Below are 22,416 nucleotides of genomic sequence, written 5' to 3' on the forward strand. Positions count from 1 at the left end.
CCATGGTTTTTCTTCCTCACACTGGGGAAGTTTTCCACGTAAAAAATTGTTTGTGTTCTTGTGGCTTGGTGTGATTGATTATTATTCTTATTATTTTCAGCACATATAAAAATAGAGATATACTATATTTGCTTGCATACAGAGAGAAGAATTATTCAGTTGTGATTGTTTATTGATATCTCTCCCAACAGGTTTGATGTTCGTGAGCTATAAAAAATGCATTACTCTTCACACTTGAATAATTATGCTCTTGCAAAATAATCATAGTCAAAGTCATTTCTTTACCATGTACACTCAAATCACTACCCTAATGAGTCCCAGGTGACAAACCCAATCTCTATTATATCACATAATGTCAAATAATACTTTTGGTTATGCCCTAACATGAGACTTTACAACTAGCTACTAGAAGATTTTATTTTTTTTTGTTTCATTTTCATCCCTTCACAGGTCTTTTAAAATTGATCATTTCACAGTTCCACTCATATTGACCCTTTCGCGATCACACTCATATTGATCCTTTCGCGGTCCTACTCTTATTAATTATTTTGTAGTCCCACTTTTATTGACTCTTCACTCTCTCACTCTCATTGACCCTTCGAGGACCCACTCGTATTGGCTAGTTCGCAATCCCATTGAAACTTACCCTTTTGTGGTTCCATTCAAAATAACATTAACTCTACTCCACCTTAAGACAAAGAAATGACTTTAAAACTACTGCGGGTCCTAATAATGGTGGCCAAAACAATTAAACAAAGAGGAAAAGTAAGAAAGGGTTATAATATTTCTGAATCTCCTCTCTCACTTTGGATATGCCGGGGTGGGTTCAACGCGGCAGATCTTGTAATATCTTCTTTGTATATGAGCATGTATATTATCTTCATGTTGCCTCCTCCCCACGCCCCCCACCCCCAAAAATAAATAAATAAATAATATATGGAGTAATTTTACGCACTCATGAGTAAATATATTAGAAAAAAAATAGATTATTAAGAATAACTAATGAAGCAAAAGTTGTGTGTATGACAACATGTGCAAGACATAAATTATTTATCCCGAGTCATTGGAAAATTAATATTACGTTTGAAAGTATGAATTTCGAATCTTAAATTTGGATTTAAGTGGATTTAAACAAATTTTAATATAATTTTATATTATATTTTATTTAAATATAATACAAATTCAAATATAACATCCCTCTAAATATAAGATAAATAAATATGTAAATAAATAATTAAAATAAATTATTAATTATTTATCTATCGGACAGCCATGTGAAGATGACCCTCATCAAAGAGCCCCAACTCTAGGACACCTCTGTCCATAGCCTTTAATGGCCCACCAAAGGTATCCATTGGAAATTTGACCGTTGGGAGCCATTTAAAAACCAAAGCCTCTTTGCCTGAGAATCCCAAAATCTCTCCTTCCTCTCCATCGATCTCTCTGCATTTGTGCACTTTTTTCTGAAGAGAAGAGCAGAGAAGAGAAAAGAAAATAAATTTACATAGATGGGTTTGGTCGTGGTGATCTCTCTGCCTTTGATTCTGTTCTGCCTCATGCTTGGCTTCGGCTGCTACTTTCTGGGAAAGGCCAGAGGAAGGCAAGATCTGCGCACCAATGCTCAGGTCTACGGCATGCCGACACCACCAACCGGCTGCCCTGCGGCTGCTGCTGCTGCGCCCGCAGCATTCCCTTCCAAACCAGACTACTCTGCCAATGTTTGATTTGCAGGGTAGCTTTTATTTACTTAACAGATTCATTGATTCTTTCTGCCATATGTTTAATCAAATCAGTGTCTTGTGTGTCAAGGGGTTGTTGAAATTTTAGTGGAGAATGTATATATTTGGGTTTGTAATGTGTGATGAATTGATGATAAGGTTGATGATGATATATAATTGGATTTTTAATTGATCCTTTTGGGCAATTTTAGAATATGGGTCGATGTAATTGTCATTGAGGATTTATGATTTTTAATTATTCTGTTTCTCTGTTATATATGTGGTTGCTGTAATTGCACTGTGCAGAAAATTGAATAACATTTCCTTCATTTCATTTACTTCCATTTTCTACTTTATTTTTTGCTGTTTCATCGAAGCATAAGCTGCGTGTGCATTCAGACTTCACGCCATCAAGCACGCGACCTGCACTTAGAAGACATGGTGGGAACTCTACCCCGCCCCAAGACAAAGAAATGGGTCGGTGCTGCTGGCCTTCAACGCGGCAGATCTTGTAATATCTTCTTGGTATATGAGATAAATAAAGTGGATATCTACGAACCAACATCAATAAAGCGCAGATGCAGTATATTTAACAGCTCCCCCGGCAACCGCTAAAACAAATAATCATCTACCCATCTCCAGCTTTCCGGCCCTAATTTACTTCTGCTCGCGACGAGACACCAATACATTGTGAGTACGTGATTAATTCTAGCAATCTTTTTTAGCTGTATTGTTGAGTTATGTACTTGTTATATATTCTAATTTCCAGTTCTATAATTTTAGCAATCTTCTTCTTTTTCTAGGCTCTATATTGTTCTGTCTGCGTTAGTTCAATTTTTTGGTCTAAATTTATTGTTTGCTTGCACATTGATTATTTGCAATTTATAATTAGTCCATGTTAATTATTTAGGAGGGCACCAAGTCTGCTGCGTGCTTGGGATATTGATGATTCGAGTTATCATATGTTTCACAATCTTACTGGGTTGATTTATTTAAGTAGTCGAAATATTCAATTCAACTCTTTTAACTTCTTTTTTTTTTTCTCCTCTGCCATGTTGTTTGCTTGGCTCCCGGCATTGTTGTAGACCCTCCAAGCATTTTGTTCCCCTAAAGATCTGACATCAGTGTTTCAAGCCTGGAACTTTTCTAGACTCAAAGGGTTCCTAAAAACTTTTAAATTAGCTATTTCAATAGCCATTTGTTGAGAGATCTGAAAAGAGAGGAATGGGAGAATTTTCAAGGGTAAGTGCTCTACCTCATCAATGGTGTCATGTAGTTGCATGTCTAATTTGTTCCAATGGAACCAACCTATAAAAATTTGTGTTCATTGGACTAGGAGTAGTTCTTGATTATTCTTTAGGATGTGGGGGGTTGATTACGGTAATTTTCTTATTTCTAGTTAGCTCCTAGCTTCTTACTTCATTATCTTCTTGAAAGTTTCAAACTTAAAAAAAAAAAAAAAAAAAAAAAACTCTTTTAACTCATAAATTAGTCTGAAAATTTTAGTCTAAAGAAAATTCCTAGGGTAAAGGTTAGGCTCCAAGCCCGTGACCAGATTCACTCTTTCTTCTTCTTTAGAATACTTCCTAAATAATAGAAACCATAAGTTGTGGGTAAAGTGAAAAAGATGACAGCCCTGTCCTTTTATAATAATGTTACGTTAGTTATTAATTTATTTTTTTATCATGCATGTTTCATTTATAGAATTAAATATGGTAAGAATGGAATAAATTAAGTCATAAGTTCAATTCCATTTTGTCTTAATTATATCATTTGATTCTAATGTATCAAACATATAATTAGGATGCTTATAACTAGATATCTAAAGGAAAAACAGAAACTAAACTTATGTCTAAAACTAAAGCTTATGTCGCGACGTCCCGAAGTGGAGCGGGGCGAATGAAAAATGTAAGGTTTAATTTTTGGAAAAATGGTATGAAGAAGTCGCTACTAACCTTTTGGAGCGTGGTTAGAAAACTTGATTACTATCCAATTAATAGTAGAATTGGTCTACATTGTTAAAGTCGGGATCAGGAGTACAATTACGCAAGGGGAAGGTATTCGTACCCCCTACACATACGTTCTTACAAACGGTACCTAATTAATAAAAAATTATCCCAAAATAAATTTCACCTTGTTTTGCTCCTTCCATGAATCTCTTAGCTTTGCTACACTATCATGTTCTAATTTATATAAGGACTAACTATTCACAATTTTCTTCCTTCATATGCAATATCATTGTAGATGTCTTTTGAATAGGCTCGTCATTTTATATTTTTAGAAAACCATAACGTGCAACATCTGAAGATTTTCCATAACCGATCTTGTTGAAAGTACTTATTTATTCACTTGCATTTGCACTCGTCAATTAAGTATCTCAATTTGGAAGCCAACAGTAGCTCGATTTATTGACTTAATTTTTTTAAGATATAGAAGATAATTATATACAAGTGGCAAGCCATCCAAGCTAGAAGCTTGAAAGCACCAAGAGAAAACTAGAATGTAGAATTACAGACAAAACAGTAGCTAGATATCTAAAGGCAAAACAGGAAACAAAACAAATGTCTAAAACTGAAGCTTGGACACTGACCATAATTAATCAAACTGAACTAAACTGATATACATATTAAATTAAATATTATATATAAAATTTATAAATTTTTTTTATATTTAAATATTTTTTAAAAAGTTGTATTGATCTAAAATTCATGCTTAAATTTTTATTTTGAGTATTCTAAGTGTACATGTTTATTATTATCAAAAAATTAGTATTTGTAGTGACTTTAAAATTTTAAATTATATTTAATAGTTCGATTCAGTTAACAGTTTCGGGATATTATCATACCCACCTCTACCCATGAATAGGTGATAAGGATCTAATATAGGTACATGATTATGCATGGGAGCCTAATAAGGGATATTTGTATAGTTCGCAATGACAAAAATGATTGATGGTACTATAACTAGAAATCCCAATTGGGATATAAGTCCTTTTAAAATAATAAGTTTCTTTAGAAATTATTATTGTATTTTTCGAAGCCAATTTAGGATTCAAATTTAAAAATTAAAATCTGGGCTTTTGAAATTAAACCTTGTGCATGACCCCCTAAATCTCATAGACAATGATTTTAAGGAAAAAAAAAAAAAACTTTCAACAGGAGTTTTAGCCAGCCACAACTGCAGTGTAGGTTACTTCTTACTACTACTACAATAATGTTATCCCTATAAATAGTGCAAGTGCTTGTTTGTATTAGATTCTTTGGTTTTAGTTTCGAATTGTTATTATCGTTGTTGTTTGAAGCTGGAATTTATATTTAACTCAAAGTTGTATAGCATGCCTATATATATGTGAAACTTTTGTAAAGCAGATCTTGAGCACTATTGCCTGTTCAACATATTCATTGACAAGCAATTAATTAAAAAGGAAATTAATTAAATGGAAGAGGAAAGGATCATGGATAGTGCTGATGAGCCCGGACCACAATTAATAGTGAAAAATGAGAGTCGTGGATCATTTGATATAAAAGAGATGGTGTTAAAAAAATTGCCTCCCTTGCCAGCTAACTCTTGCATTTACAGAGTCCCCAAAAGGCTTCGTCGTGTGAATGAAGAAGCTTACACACCTCAAATGGTCTCCATCGGCCCTCTTCACCATGGAAAAGAAATTTTTTTGGCTATGGAGGAGGTCAAATTGAGGTATTTGAACAAGCTTCTTGATCGTACCAATATGATTTTAGATGATTGTATTGAAGAAATAAAGAGGTTGGAATCAAGTGCCCGCAACTGCTATGCAGAAAACATCAAGCTTACTAGTGATGAATTCGTTAAAATGATGCTTGTTGATGGCAGTTTCATCATTGAGGCCATGCTAGTTTTAATTGGAACTTCCGCATCAGAAGATACAAAAAATCACGCGTGTTTTAAGAGATGGACAGTGGTTGACATGCGGCCTGACATGATACTACTTGAAAACCAACTTCCATTCTTTATTCTCCAAACAATATTCAATCTAGCCTTCCCTACAGGCAAATGCTGGAATCACTCCTTACTTGAGATTTCCCTTTTATTTTTTGGTGACATAATGATGGCAGAGAAATGCCCAAAGACAACCTTAACATTAGAAGTAAAACATTTTCTTGATTTGCTAAGACTTTGCCATCTACCATCATCCCTCAGACCATCTCCATGCGAGATTGACAAATTCTACGTTTCTATTCCAAAAGCAATAGAGCTCTGTGAGGCGGGTGTAGTATTCATGAAGGGTTCATTGGAACACTTGTTGGACATACACTATACTCCAGGAGTACTCAAAATTCCGTCACTAGTGATTCAACAATGCTCGGAAATTTTACTCAGAAATCTCATGGCCCTAGAGCAATGTCACTATCAATATGATAGTTTCATTACTGATTACATCTACTTCATGGATAATCTCATAGACTCGGACAAAGATGTTGAGTTGCTTGTTCAAAATGGGATTATTATGACCTTTTATGGAGATAACTCTAGACTTACAAATCTATTCAATAATCTTGTAATAGAAACTACAGTAGCAACTGACAACTATTATTATTATCGTTGTGCAAAAGAAATCAAAGAATTTTGTGAAGTTCCATGGCACAAATGGAAGGCTACCTTGAAACGAGATTATCTCAGCACTCCTTGGAAAGTTTCTTCCACCATTGCTGCTATAGTTCTCATACTTCTCACCTTCATTCAGACCATATGTTCTGTCATTGGAAAATAGGAAATACCCCTAAGGGTTTTGAGAACAAGACTTTGAATGTTTTAAGTTCAAATATTGAGATGTGATGGAAAGAACATGAAATGAACAACTTACTCTTGTTTTACTGAACCCTTTCAAAGGGGACTTTATGTTCCTCGAAAGAATATTTCATAAATTAGGTGATTGGTTTGATTGTATATTATTAATTTAGATGAAGTTGTGCTACTTTCATAACCATAGTAGTGCTTTTATGATTTTTTCATATATAGATACTACTAGTTCTTAATAGAATTACATTTTAATAGTCAACTTTATCCAACTAGGACAAGCAAGAACATATAGTTAAGTATAATTAACTTTGTTGAAAGGAGCTTTAGAACTTGGAATCAGATTTTTACAATCAATGGGTCCAATGGTAATCAAAGAAATAATAGGATGACAAAGAACATACACAAATAATGAAAAGTTCAAAATTAAAGTAACAAACTTTATTTGAACGAGGTGAAAAAGACAAAAAAAGTATGTAATATTTGCATGCAAGTGTCCTATTTGATACTTGGAAAATATTTGTGTGTCATATATATATATATATATATATTGTAATTCTTTTTTTCTCTTCAATGATGTCTTGTCATCTTGTAGGTTGTAATTCTCTTTTTCTCTTCCTTAATATATTTTGCGATAAAAAAAAAAATTTATTGATAACCAAGATATTTGTCAAAGAAGTAAAAACCTTTGTTAGATCCAAATATACTCTCTGCATTTTCACATGTTTTTTTATCGATTAGTTTCAACATCTCATCTCTATTAGTTTTAACTGACATTTTGATGCATTGGGAGAATGCTGGATGGGTCCTTATTCTTGAAAGTTGATATTGGAGATTTTGGAAGACAAGTGAAGAAACAGATTATAGAAACACATTTGTTTATCTTGTCAGTTTTTAGTTTTCATTGCCAGTTTTCAACTATATGCAAAAAAACTAAAAAATAAATTCTGTGTCTTTTAGTTGTATTGACAACTTGTTGCCAGAAATTTCAATATACAGAAATAAATTTTAAAATTAAATTATTCATTTTATACACTTTTAAATTAAAATTAAAGGATTATATGAAATTTTAGAAAATAGCAATAAAGTCAATCACAAAATACTTTTACTATTTTTGAATTGTCATGTCCAATAAAGTGTTTATTGTAAAATTAAATTTCAAAGTAGAACAATTAAAGTAGTAAAATAATAATAATAAATTTTATTTTTGTTATAGTAATTTTTTTATATGTATTATATGTAATTTTATTACTTTGGTCATATTTTTATAATATTATTTGATTTAAAGATGAAAGTGAGCATTTTTTCTAATTTTTATTTTCTGTTTCTAATTTTTTATTCTAGTTTCTAATTTTTATTTTTCTAATTTTTGATACTGATGCCAAACGACCCCTAACAAATCCAAATTAAGAAAAGCCCTCCTTAATCCCTCCTCTTCCGAGTTAACTGTTTCCTGCTGATCTCATTCAATCAAATTTCATCCCTCATGGATGTACTAATGTAGACTTGGCTGTGAATAATAACCATAGGGATTGGATCTTATGTACTCTTGTGGGTGCATTTCTTAGTTGTTCCACATGGAAAATTGAACTGGAAGAACGACCCACCACCTAAGAATTTAAGGATTTGTTTGATATAAGTTTTGTTTTTGGTTTTTATTTTTTATTATTGTGTGTTTATTTTCAGGCAATGAAAAAAGAAAAGCACATTTATTTATACAGTCATATTTTTGTTTTATATCTATTTTGATGTTTTCAAAAAAAAGGAAAATTTGATTTCCAAAATTTTCAGAATACTTTAATATTTAAATTAATTATTATAAATTATATTATTCTTCTTAAAAAATATTTTAATTAAATTTAAATAAAATTACCATGTAAATTTAAAATATAATTAAAATAAAAATATTTTTAAATTTTTTAAAGGATAATACAATGCATTAAAAAACATATTTATCTTATTTTCAATTGCAATGTACAAAAGGATGGTACTTGTAAAGTAAATTATGAAAATTAATAATTAAATAAGACAATTAATACGTTTTTTATTATAATATTTGGTATTTTTATTATTTTAGTCATATTTTTAATTGTTATTTGACCCAAAAAAAATTGATTATTTGTTTAATCAAGTTTTTAACTTGTTCTAGTTTTCGAAATATTAACCAAACAGGGTAGTTTTTTATTTTCAGTTTTGTCTTTGATTTTTAATTTTTTTTTCTTTTTTTTTGTTTTCATAATTTTTTATAGTGTACGAAGCGACCCCTAAAACTTTTGGGTTAAACTAATACTAATACATTTCATGTTCGGGTGAAGATTGCACGATGCTACTAAGAAAATCATAAATTTTTTAGGTGACACACTCCATCAATTTTTATTTGAGAAGATTACTCATACAAAAATCATAAAAAATAAAAAATAAAAATACATAGGGTGTTGCTAGAAAAATTATTGGCATCACTACAAGTTCATGCACAAAGTGAGTTTAGTTTATAAGGTGAGAAGGATTGAGTTTCAACAACAACTAGAATCATTCCAAAAAAAATAAGAAATTTGACAATGGAGGAAGGAAAATTACATATCAATCTCTAGAAGATAATAAAGTGACAATTGTCGCAACGTCCCGGAGAAGGGTCTCAATATCTAAACCCTCTGGCATCTTGAGACCTTATAGTTTCTACTTAAGATAGAGCTTCTTCGTCAACGACTTAAACATATACAGATTTTCTAGTTTCAACCAAACTGTCACTAATGATTCCTCATCCATGACATGATACATCATGTCATTAGTCAAGCAAAGTTTGATAGTTGCCACAGCCTTCGCTTCTAGTTCCTTTCAAGCTAGTTATGTCGTCTATGCCTTCCGGTTGATTTCCGTGTAGTGCCTTTACCATATCCTGCGGCACTAACAAATCCTTGACCCTCATCTGCTATAATCCAAAATGTCCATATCCATTGCACTTGACCATGTCGAACTTCGCAGGAGAAATCTCAGTCATCGTAACCTATGGCTCTGATACCAATTGTTGTGCAATAAACGCGGAACGATCTTGTAGCAATTACGATGAATAATACGGAAACACACACACAGATAATGAAAACAAGGAAACACGCACACGAATTTATCGTGGTTCGATAGAATGCCTACCTCCACGGAAGCAAACGATGGTTGAATTTCACTATCTATAAAAAATATTGGATTACTTCATTGTATTTATGCTAACTCTAGACGTATAGAGGGATTAGAAAATTTTAAAAATACCCGTGTATCAATCCACAGAGGACTTGTACCCGCATCCTCAACCTATTGATCTTCTCAGTTTAAATTTCAAAAACAATGCCAAATAAATCATTGACGATTTCATCAAACCATCGACGATTTCTTCCTAATTAGCTTCTGCTCGAAACCATCGATGTACTATGCAAATTGTCAATAGTTTTTTTTTAAAATCAATTTCCTTACTTTCTTCAATCTGCTTTTTCTGTATATGTGGTACACATGAGTCACATACTACAACAAAAGATTTTAGAGATTTATGGTTTGAAACTATAATACCTGACTTTACGGACTTTTGTGCAATAAGTGGATGAGTTGAAGACTTTTTATGGGAGGACACTATGGGTGACATGTTGTCTGAGACAATCCAAAAGAAAATTATAGGATTTTGGTTGGTCTTCCCTGCATGATCTCCGAGTTTTTTCCTAATTTATTATTATTTTATAATAAAATATAAAATAATACTTTGTTTGGGAAAATTATTTCCAGTTTGATGTTCACGTAATCTCGCTGCTTGGTCTAGTGAGATTTTCTTGGGAGAGTGATGTACTATTGGACGCATGGCAAATCTTGCTGGTCAATCCAGTGAGATTTGCTTCGGAATTGGGTTTCGTTGGTCCATCAGTCGTTGGACGCGTGGCAAAACTTAATGTACCATTCAGCTAGTTTTGCTTGAATTTTGACTGTCCTCCTTCCTTTGCTTGCGAATGAATTGTAGAGAGACTAGAGAGGGGCTTTGTAGAGTAGAGGGCAAAGAAAAGGGCAAAGCTTGCCGAACGATTAGACAGGAGAGCAAGTGACAGTTGGAGAGGACTCACCGACCATTGCTTGTCAAACATTGGGGAGAAGGTATAAAAGGGGGAGATGAGGTATGCAACTTCCTCTACTCTTGCTCACGTTATTTATTTTGTGAACAATCTATTACTTTGATTTAGGTGTTTAATATATTCGTTGTTGATTGCAAGCATTTAAGGGAAACCCCCAAGATTGAGGTTACAGTTATTATGATTTTATTGTTGATTTACTTGAATTTGATATTGTATTTTCTGCCATTTATTTCTAGCTTATTTAGACTGTTTGTGTAATTGGTATTAAAAAAAATTTATTTTCTACTGTATTGTGTATGTGTAATTGGTATTGAAAGAAAAAATTGATACAAAGAAATTAAAATTTGTTTTAATAAATTACAAAGAAAAAATTGTAGAGACCCTCGAACTTAGCTCCTTACCATGTGTTTTATGATTTTTACTCCAAAGAAATACACCTCATTATCCACAAACCTCATTTGAAGATTTAATAATTGATGTATAAATTTTAATTTGATTAAATGAAATTAAACCATTTGATCAATAGATTAAATTTTTGTATAAAATTATTTGAGTATTTTTTGTTGTTGCTATAATTTAACCAATATCAATTTATTTCACAATCAAATTAAATGAATCTTTAAAAAAAGGCACATAAGTTGGTACATTCTAGTTCATGGTTTATGATATGTAGGATAGGAAAATCATCTGTTTATAGACAGCATGCTGCCAAATTTTTTATAAAATTTTTCCCACCCAAAATAATCAAAGTGTATAAACCATGTACTAAATGATTAATAATTGATGCATGCTGGACTTTATTTTAAAGGATTACTGCATTTAATGGAGTCATGATAATAGTTGATTAGCTTACCATGAATGAAAAGAGTTGTTATGTAATGAGCTTATATATACAATTTTGTTTTTCGTAGGTCTTTTCTATTTCCTGAGGGTCGATCTAAATGGTAGGAAGCTAAAGCAATATTCTAGTGATGGTGTTGTTATATATAAGGGGCAAATAATCACTAGAGTAGAAGGTGTTAGGTATAGTATTAAGCCGATTCAACCAGTTCAAATTATCCAAATGAGTAAATTAGATAAATTGTATTCGAAGATATACAAATATATGCAATATTGATCCAGATCAACATGCATTGCGGGTGACCGCAAGATACCCTATGTAAGGGTTCAATGATACAATCTTCTATGAGGCTGTTCCCGTAACTAATAAATACGATCTGTGTATTGTGTTGAACGCACATTGCGTAGATCCGACATATTTAACTGTGTAGTTATATGTCGAAATCATTCCTCACATGGGTTTCGTCGCGAATAGGCAGACGAGGACGTCTGTCGAGCATGTGATTAAAGTGGAGCATGTGATATGACTACGAAAGAAGGTAGTGAACCAAACACAAGTGCGGAGGTTGGTGGGATGCCTGTTGTGGATTTCAACGAATGTACAAAATTGTCGTTTGAGCCGTCGACGTATGAAAGACTTGTTTTTCACACGAATGATCAGGGAGGTTGCGAAGAAGTTCTGGCAGAAGGTCCATGATCGTTGTTCAACATTGCAAACAATGTGTTAGACGAGGAGATGAATATTACGAATGATGTTAATTTACAAGATGAAGACATGTACGAGTAGGAAATGGGTGAAGGGTTAAATGAGTTCACCGATGATGTGAACCCACCCCTCCATGAAACAAATGATGCTATGTACAACACCCAATACATGGACGAACCTCCAACGTACGGTCAAATTGACGTAGATGCTGCAGATTTGTCACATGAAGAGGAGCTTCCTATACAAGCGACTCGTTGGAATGAATCGTCTGAGCTGGGTAGGGCGATGCTATTTGGGTCAAAGAATCAATTGATAGCGGCAATGCGCATATATCACACTCGAACCGACCATGCCTTCCACATTGTGCAGTCCACCTCAGTGTTATGGGTTGCTAGGTGTAAGGAGTTTGATTGCGTATGGAGAGTGAATGCAATGTATTGGATGAAACACCGATTATTCGAAATCACCCAATATGGTGGTTTGGTGTATAAACGAACTTATCTCGCAGGACCATAACCAAATCTGTTAATTTAGGTGTAATCCCAAGAGAGGGTGAATTGGGTATTTTAAAAATCTTTCAGATTATTTACCACTTAATCCCTATTTCTATATTTAACAAATTACTTATCAAGTTCATGTGAGGTTATTCAACATACACACATGCAATATAAGTAATGAAATGTGTTGTGGAAATTAAAGGAGTAAAGGAAAAAGAGAAAACAAATACAGTTTTTACAAGGTTCAGCCAACTCGGCCTACGTCTTCGCCTTGAGCAACCCACTCAAGAATTTCACTAAATCTCTACTCCTTTAACCGGGATGAGGCTTCCCTTACATCCACAGCTTACAACTTCCTCCTTACCCGATTCACAACCTAAACCGTGATTACAATTACAAATTCAAATATGCAAAACAACTCAACATTGCTTCTAACAAAACTAGTGAATACAATTGAAAACCTAACACATATCCATATGATGAGACTTAAAGCTCAGTATGTATGTAACGATATAATCGTGATATGAATGATATGATTCACAAATTTTGTTGTTTATCAAATCTCCCAAAATAATTATTTAAGTAAATACTTTAGAGAACTTAGGGTTCTAGTTCAACTTACTAGATGCACGAATACCAAATATGATCTTATTAAAAAGTTTGACTTGAAGATTATAAAGATCTAAATCAATAAGCTTTATTCCAAATATCCAAAACACAATATGTTCTTTGTATATGAATATGTATATATATATATGATATGAGTTCCAAAGATAAAAAACCTAATATGATATTTTTCAGCAAATATCTCACAATAATATATATATATATATATATATATATATATATATATGAACTATGTGGATATTTAATCAAGTGGTTTTGTAATATCGAAAATATCGAATCTTTAAATTAATTCACACTTGAATCAAAGAATATTCAACCAATGGCAAAACTTTTCTCAAGTAATGATCTTGTCAAAATAATCTATATATGCATATAAACACTCAAGATCAATCTCTCTAATAATATTCAATAATATATGATGAGATGAAAAACTCTTTGAAAATAACAAATTGATTTTCCAAACCTCAATATCAAGTTGAATGCACAATAGTTGCTAGAGTGTCTTTTGAAAATCACGATAGCCTTGGCTTAGATTTAATGTATAAACTTTGAAATCCCAAGCAAAAGTTTCAGCTGTGTCTTTCTCAAAGTTGTGCTAATCGTATGATCACCCAATCATATGCCAAATGTTATTTCTCTCTTTTCTCTTTTTAGGGGCACAAGGGTTTTAGATGTTGATTATATAGGTAACTTTGCCCTTAGAATGAATTCTAACCATTGGATCAAAAATCAACTCGCGTGTTCTCTTATTAAAAATCAAATTTTTAATTTTCCTGCAGGTTCAGACGACGAAGGTTTAGAGCTCATACGACTGAAATTCATTAGAGTTTCGAAAAATTAACCCGGACACAGGGTCAGATGACTGAAGTTGGAGTTTAGTATTCTGAAGTGTCAAGTTCAGACGACTGAAGTTTGAGTTCAATCTTCTGATGTGTTTCTACCAGGTTCTGTGTTTCACCAATAAGTTTTCAGACAACTGAACTTAATCTTCAGTCTTCTGAAGAAATTCTTTAGACGACTGAGCTTAACTTCGATCTTTTGAAGTTGAATTTTCATACAACTGAATGTGGAGTTCGGTCTTCTGAACTAATCATTTTCTGAATTTTTCCTTTTTAGTTTCAAAAATCTGCTTTTCTTTCTTTCTTTACTCTTTTATGAAATATTTTCCGGGGTTTTAAAAATATCTCCAAATCTATAAATATCCCGTAAAGATGTTCATGAGATGCATGAATCCTAAGGTCAATCTAGGGTATATTTTAAGCTTCGAGTTAAATCAATTGATAAATTTCTTCTTATGTCCTTCGTCAACATCCCGTTAATTTTGGGTCAAGAGTTTAGCTTTATGTTTGCTATATGCAACAGTAGTACATGTTAATGTCAAGTAAGTATATAATTATGCATATGCAAATACAATGCAAAGTAAAGAGTTTGGAACCACGCACATACTTGATATATGGAATAGTTTCATCACAATTGTTGAGGACGTAAAAATGAGCATTTTCTAGGTCGTCCATATCAATGAAATCGTAAATTTGTGCATCGAGAGGCCAAACATTTTCTCGAAATATAGAGCTCCTGGGTTCTTCATCTTCGACATTAAGAGCATGAACGTCTGCATTTCACTCATCACGAGTGAACATTGTGTCAATATCATGTATATACGTTGAGCAAAATGCAAGACATTCACTGTCAATGTACGCCTCAATGATTGAACCTTACGGCCGTGCCTTATTGCGCACGTACCCCTTCAAAGTGGACAAGAACATGTGCATTTTACGTAGCATTATAGACTTGTAGACACAATAAAGAAAAAAAAATTCAAATAGGGAAATCACGTGACTATTATTCAAGGACTTTATACTTTACCTCTCAATAGGATACATCAAACGATATTGAACCGGTCCTCCAATTATGACTTCCCTTGGTAAATAGACAGCTAGGTAACCATCACATCGAAGAATGCTGGCGGAAAAATTTTCTCCAGCTTGCATAGTATGATCACAATGTCATCCTCTAACCGTTCAAGTACGTTTATGCTCAATTTTTTTAACCACAACTGCCGAAAAAAGAATCCCAACTCAATCAACACCAAGCAAACATCTTCAGTCAAGTGTCCACAAAGGAAAACGGGTAGAACCCGTTGTAGAAGGACGTGACAGTCATGAATTTTCATTCCTAACATCTTTCCTTCCTTCATGTTTATGCATCGAGCTATGTTCAATGCATATCTATCGGGGAACTTCACTGATTTCAACCATTCAAAGAATTCATTCTTCTCATCCTTTGAAAATGTGTAACAAGCTGATGGCATGAGAATTTTGTTCCCATCACAAAACAGGTGCAGCTCAGGTCGTATTCCCATGTCTTCCATATCTCGGCGAGCATTTTCGGCGTCCTTTTTCTTCCCATTTATATCAAGCAATGTGCCAATGACATTCTCGCAAATGTTCTTTTCGATGTGCATGACATCCAAGTTGTGGCATAATAGAAGATCTTTTCAGTATGACAACTCGAAGAAGATGCTTCTCTTTGTCTAATTCAACTCCCATTCAGCGCGTTTTCTTTTCCTACTAGTCGGTGGTTTCCCAAATTTCACATCTCCTATCAACTTTAACTGGTTTAATATCTCTTCCCCACTTAGCCGCTTTGGCGGCGACCTTCGTTCAGGTTTTCCATTGAAGCTTTTGACGCCACGAGTCCTCCAAGGATGTCCAGTTCGTAGAAAATGACGATGACACATAAAGCATAACTTGCGTTCATACTTCAAGGATAAGGACCCAACTTTCTTATTACATACTGGACATGCTAAGTAACATTTTGTGCTCCAACTTGACAGGTTGCCGTATGTGGGGAAATCATTAATTGTCCACAAGACTATAGTATGCATTTGAAATGTTGTCCTGGTTTCCACATCGAATGTCTTCACTCTTTTTTCCCATAATTCTTTTAACTCGTCAATTAACGGACGCAGATAAACATCAATATCATTACCAGGTGCTCTCAGTCCGGGAATCAGTAGAGACATATAAATGAAAGGTTCTTTCATACATCGTCATGGTGGCATATTGTATGACATCATCATAACTGGTCACATGTTATATGGGTTAGTCATGTTATCGAAAGGATTGAACCCATCTAAAACAAGGTCAAGTCTGATGTTGCAAGGATCACTAGCAAAGCATGGATGCATTTTTTTAAATTCGGCCCAAGCTTCGGAGTCCGTTGGATGGCTAAGGGTGTTTCCATCTTGAAGACGTTTCTCTTGTTATCATCTCATATTTGTAACAGTCTTTTTGCACATATACAATCGTTGCAGTAGCGGAATTAATGGACAATATCGCAAAAATTTTTTGAGGATCTTTTTACCCTTCTTCTGATTAGTTGTATACCTCAATTCACCACATTCTGGGCACTTGTTCGCATTTTCATGTTCACCATAAAAGAGTGCACAATCATACCTACACACATGTATTGGAGTGTAACTGAGACCCAATTCACGCATGTATGTCTTCGCGTCATAAAAAACTTTGGAAGTATTTCACCCTCCTGCACGCCTTAATGAGGCTTAAATGCATTATGAATGCGCTCCGAGATAACCCATACATTGTCTTTGCATGAAGCAAATTTATCAGAAACTCTAATTTTGAGAACTTTTTACAGTTTGGATATAGGGGCACCTGTGCATCCCTCATGAGATTAGCATATGGTTTACCGAATCGATTCAACGTACTAGGATCACAAGGTATGGTACCCGCTGAAGTAGTTTCATCACCAGTATGCGACACATTGACATCACCCGTGTCCACTGTAATCCCCCTTTGCAATTCACCTAACATTTCGATTAACCCTTCCGAACGTGTATCACCACCTACTATATTTGCCCCCTCATCTTCATCATTATAATTATTGCTCTGAATTGCGTAATCTTCACCGTGGAACACCCATCTTGTGTACCTTTTCTCCATTCCAAAATCTAACAAATGTGAATGGACCAGATTAATGTGTTTGAATGTTATGTTTTGACATTTCTTGCAAGGACACCTTATTCTACTGGCTCTGTCTGCACGAAGACGCGTGCACTCTGTGAAATCATGTACCACTTTCATGTATTCTGGAAAAAACCTACCCCGAGCGTTCATCCAACTCTTATCCATGTTCATTAATTACCCTATAATATGTTCAAGTAAATGGTGTTCATTATATTCTCATAATGTTTATCATGCATGCATCGTGAATCCTATAATCAACCATCATACTCTAAAAGGTACAGATCTTATCCCATTCAGGAATGTTGCGTTTACATTGCGATCAATCACTTAAATTCCTTCATCGTAGTCGTTATAAATTTCGGCAACATCTCCCCATGGCTTTCCAAGTACACGAGATGGGAGAAATGAAAATTTTTCTAGTTTTCCATCACTAACAAATTGTCACAACACTCCACAAGTAGAGACGCGCTTGAAATATATAATGACAATTGACGAAGCGTGAACATGTAAATACAACTTCTTGAACTGTCCACATTGGACAATCCAAGAATGGTTGAAATACAAACATTACTAATCGTAAGTGAAACAAATAATTAACATGTTCAAGTGATTATTAATCAATATAGTATGACTAATAATCAATTAAAATATAACAATTGATTTGTCTGACATGTATGATTAGAAATGAATGTATAGCAACCGTTCTTGGACGGGTCTAAGCTTCAATGAATACATGAAATAGCAGTAATTAATTTCGCATTTTACTTCATATTCCATTTAACAAAATTTCGGCAACACGCCGTCTGTAAACTCGACATTTCCTAAAAAATTCCTGCACTAAAACTTGATAGATTCAAACAAACAAATCACAATAATACGCACCAAGCAAATACTAGTGAGTTTGAGCATGCGAGAACTTAATTCCACTACCAGCATGCCCTTCACAATGTTGAAAAACCTTAAAATTACAAATTCAAAAAATTCCACTCTCCCCACCTGACCTAGCCAGCTGATGTAACCAAACTAGGTCTACTGTTCAAATTGCTACTCATTTGGATTAGCACTTAGCAATCCTGCTTAACTTTGTGCACATAGATGTACCCCATCTGAAAATTGTTCGCAAGATACACTATTTTGGACAACAAATCATCAGAATTATTCATAATGTGCATTGAGTTTGATACTTTAAAATTGATATAAATTTGAAAGTTCATCGTTCAATTGCGAGCATTGAACCTGAATTCAAGAAATATCCTCTTAAGCAATTTTTAAACCTCGCGAGGTTGTTTTCAAGGTCTATGAACCTATTTGTTTTACTATGTGAGACATAACCTATTAATGCATACCTTCTAACTTAAATTCACAGATTAGGTCTTTAAAAGATTAGATCGCCTTCAATATGCTAGAAAATTATTCAATAGTTTTTATTTTTCATTTTTAGTTTCTTAAAAGAATTAAAAAAAATGCTAACTCTTTTATTTCTAGGTTTCCAAATTATTAGAATATAGAAAATTATAATTTTTTTAAAATTTAAAATCATATATAAAAAATTAGAAATCAAGAAAATAAGAAAAAGATATTTTCCAACTTTGCTACACAAATTTAGAAAATTGAAAAACAATATGGTACTTTTGTAATTATTTAAAATTTTTAAAAATGAAAAATAAAAGTATTCTCCATGAGGGAATAGTGCCAAAACTTATTGTTTTTCAATTTTTTTTAATAAATGTTAGAAAATAAAAAGTCATAATATGGATTTCTTTTAATTACTTGAAAAAAAAATGAAAAATAAAAATAAAAATTGTCTCTCACAACTAAACAGGCCCTAAGACTTTCTATTCTACCATTATAACAGGGTTAAAAATTTTCACCCTTTAAATAATTCAAACCTGAGACCAGCATGGAAGTTCCAACTCCCAACCTTTTAACCTAAAAACACTCAAATTATTGTATTTACCAAATGAAGAAAAACTGGATTTTCCACTACCATAATGAATTCATGATATAAATTACGATTGAGAATGCAAGTATTTAAGTTCCATGATTGCACTTCACATTTTAAAGCTTAGGAAGTAGAGGCAATGGCATACCGAAAGATCTATAGTGGGATCAATAAAAATTTTGTTGAATAAACAGTAGCATCCCTAGCAAAAGGGTTTGGACCAACAACTTAAGGAAAACTTTGTAAACAAACAAGAAAGATAGAGAGCACAAAGTCAAGAATCCTAAAGGGCTCAACTAGTAATATTTGCTGTAAAAGGGATAACCTAATTAAAGAAGCTTTGAGTTATACTTGAAAATTTTCAAATGAGTTCCCATTACTTTAGAATATTGGGAATAGTAAAATTTTCACCATATATCACCCTAGAGGCCTGGAGAAAAATGATTTAGAGTGCATGGTAAATTTACCACAATAGAATCAAGCCCTGGCAAAAAAAAAATTATAAATATTAGTTCCTCTAAGGGAAAAATGGTGATTTATGGCTATGGCATTTGTTCCATTGATAAAGAATGACCAATGTACAAAAGAGAAATTATTGCAACAAGATGTTGGGAGAGAATGGTGTAGATCTAAAACAAAATGACAAGTTATAGCTAGATGTTATCTTCCTACATTTTATTTCAGACACTAATGCTTCCTCTGCATTATATGTAATGCGATCTATGGCTCCAAAGAGGCATTCCATTTGTTAAATTTTGACAATGTTATATTGGAGGTCTCGAATTAGAATCTTGTAGATAGATGTGAGTGTAGGATGGAAGATGGACTACTGCTTGTTGTGTAGTCCATGTCCAATGGCCTCAACTTAAAATTAAACCTTAATATTTAAATGGAAAAGGAGTTGGTCCGTTATACTAACGCATAAAACATATAGAGATAATTGCAATTTTTGCCTAATAGCATACTAGTTTAGATCTTTTTTCCTTTATGTTACATATAAATGCTATGCAAATTAGGAAACATTGGCTTACCTGATATCAAGTGGACAAGTGCCTTAAAAAGATTTTATGTTGCAGACCATATATAACTAATAATAATAATAAAGTGACCTACGCAACCATAACAATTAATTAAGACATTTGAATCAAAATAATTGAGTAGAATTTGTGAAACAAATAAACATACCAACCGAGAAAAAATAAATACCCAATAATAGGATGATCATAGAAATTGAAAACTAAAATTTGCTTTAAAAGAAGTATGAATTGATTTAGTACAAAGGAAATAGAAACATAATGTTGTGAATTGGTTGCAGATTAGCAGCAATTCAATTCAACGATATATACAGCTATGCTTGTAAAAATTTGTTCATGAGGGTGTTTGTGTGTGTGCACCCAACCCATATAGGCTGCATCCCACATAAAGCCATTGAATTTGAGACTTTGTCCACACTAAATTTAGATTATGAGCAGACTATAAAAAAGAAAAAAGAAAGTTGAGGTAACCCTCAATTTCAAATGTCCCATTGAATTTTTCATGAATCACACAAAATTTATCAAACTTTGAATTTTAAACTTGTTAAAAATTTCAAAATTTTCATTAATTTCATGGAAAGCAAAGAATCAGAAAACAGTTTCAAGATCATCCTCAGAAGCTGAGTACAAGTCCATGGCAGCGGCAACCTATAAGCTAACTTGACTCAGATTTTTGCTCAATGATATGCAAGTTTCTACAGGACCTGAAAGGTTGCTATGTGATAATCAAGTTGCTCTCCACATAGTAGCAAACTCAGTATATCATGGTGTACCAAACACATAAAACTTGATTGTATGTTGTAAGAGAAAAGATACAAGATGGTCAGATCATCACCGAATTTGTTCCATCTCATTTGCAATCGACAAAATGTTTTTATGAAAGCTCTTGGAGGAAATGTGTTTAAAGGATTAAGAACCAAGTTGAACATGCTAGATATACATGCTCCAACTTGAGGGGGAGAGTTAAGACTATATTAGCTTAATTTTAAAAATTGAGAGATATTATTTCATGTATATATTTAGGTGATTTGTAATCCCTTCAATTAAGGGAATTAGTTGAGATCTTTATTTTATTTTCCTGCAATTTAGGATGTTGATTTTCTCTTGTAAACTTATATGTAGCAATGAATTGTAAGACACAATTTTTTTTTTTTTTTTTTGAAAACTTATTTTTATCAAGCAATGCCGTGAAAACACATTTCTTCTTCTTCTTCTTCATTTTTTTTAACTGTTAGGAAACTTTAAGAAAAAGTATTTAATCACATCTACTTTGGATGCTCTTCACAAGTAAAAGTCAACTTGGATAAGCTCCTAACCCCTTACCCCTTCTGTGGCTGGGAATGAATTAAGATGATAACTAGCAAGCTATATATGGCAATCCAATTTTTGGCTAATATTCTCAAGTCAAACCAAACTAGATTTCCCATAGTTCAGGCCTCCACACATTATTAGAATTCAGACATGAGAGACCATTCTTTATTACAATCACAAAACCACAACAAGACATATAGGATCATAGTTGAATCAAATAGACATGTACCTCTATTTGCAGGTACCTCTGTTTGCAAGCTTTCCAAGATCCTTTCAAATCTCCGCTGAAACGCTTGGTTTACAGTGGCGACTTCGTCGGTGCCGAGATTTTTAAGAGAAGGCCGTCAGTCGGCTGGGAAGCAGGAGACTGGGAAAGGGGTTCGACGGGGGTCGCGACTCTGCTAGGGCTCCGACCAAGCCTGGGACGTCCGGCGAAAAGCACGTACCAGGCCAAGAGTAGTGGGAGATTGGGAGAGAGGTTCGCGGGAGTAGGAGCCAGTTGAAGCAGGAGGCAAAAGCGAGGAGCAGGGGAAGTGTGGAAAAATATCCCGCACGGGAGACTAGGAAAGGGGTTCGACGGGGGTTGCAACTCCACTAGAGCTCCGACCAAGCCTGGGACATCCGACGAACAGCACGTATTAGGCCGAGAGCAGTGGGAGATTGGGAGAAAGGTTTGCGAGAGTAGGAGCCAGCTGAAGCAGGAGGCAAAAGCGAGGAGTAGGGGAAGTGTGCAAAAATATCCCGCGCGAAGGGATAAAGGTTGTAGACACCCCATTTTTACCCAGGCCCAATATATGTATTACTATTATTATTACTATTTTATTATTATTATTATTATTATTATTATTTATTCTTATTATCGTTATTATTATTAAT

General features: G+C 33.6%; 2 protein-coding genes across 2 annotated transcripts in view; both read left to right on the plus strand.

Annotated features, from left to right (window-relative positions):
• LOC131152297 (putative UPF0481 protein At3g02645) overlaps positions 1–22,416 on the plus strand; it is a 213,205-nt gene that overhangs the window by 104,078 nt on the left and 86,711 nt on the right. The gene's annotated exons all lie outside the window — the stretch shown is intronic.
• Positions 1,436–1,904, plus strand: LOC131152298 (uncharacterized). Its single transcript, XM_058104115.1, has one exon. The coding sequence runs from the start codon at positions 1,509–1,511 to the stop codon at positions 1,722–1,724; it is 216 nt and encodes a 71-aa protein (XP_057960098.1). The 5' UTR covers positions 1,436–1,508; the 3' UTR covers positions 1,725–1,904.

Source organism: Malania oleifera, chromosome 3, assembly GCF_029873635.1.
Source record: "Malania oleifera isolate guangnan ecotype guangnan chromosome 3, ASM2987363v1, whole genome shotgun sequence".
In the NCBI taxonomy this organism is placed as follows: domain Eukaryota; kingdom Viridiplantae; phylum Streptophyta; class Magnoliopsida; order Santalales; family Ximeniaceae; genus Malania; species Malania oleifera.

What these genes read in the sequence shown, in the direction of transcription:
- LOC131152298 (XM_058104115.1), top strand. Translation starts at nt 1,509, where the DNA reads ATGGGTTTGGTCGTGGTGATCTCTCTGCCTTTGATTCTGTTCTGCCTC.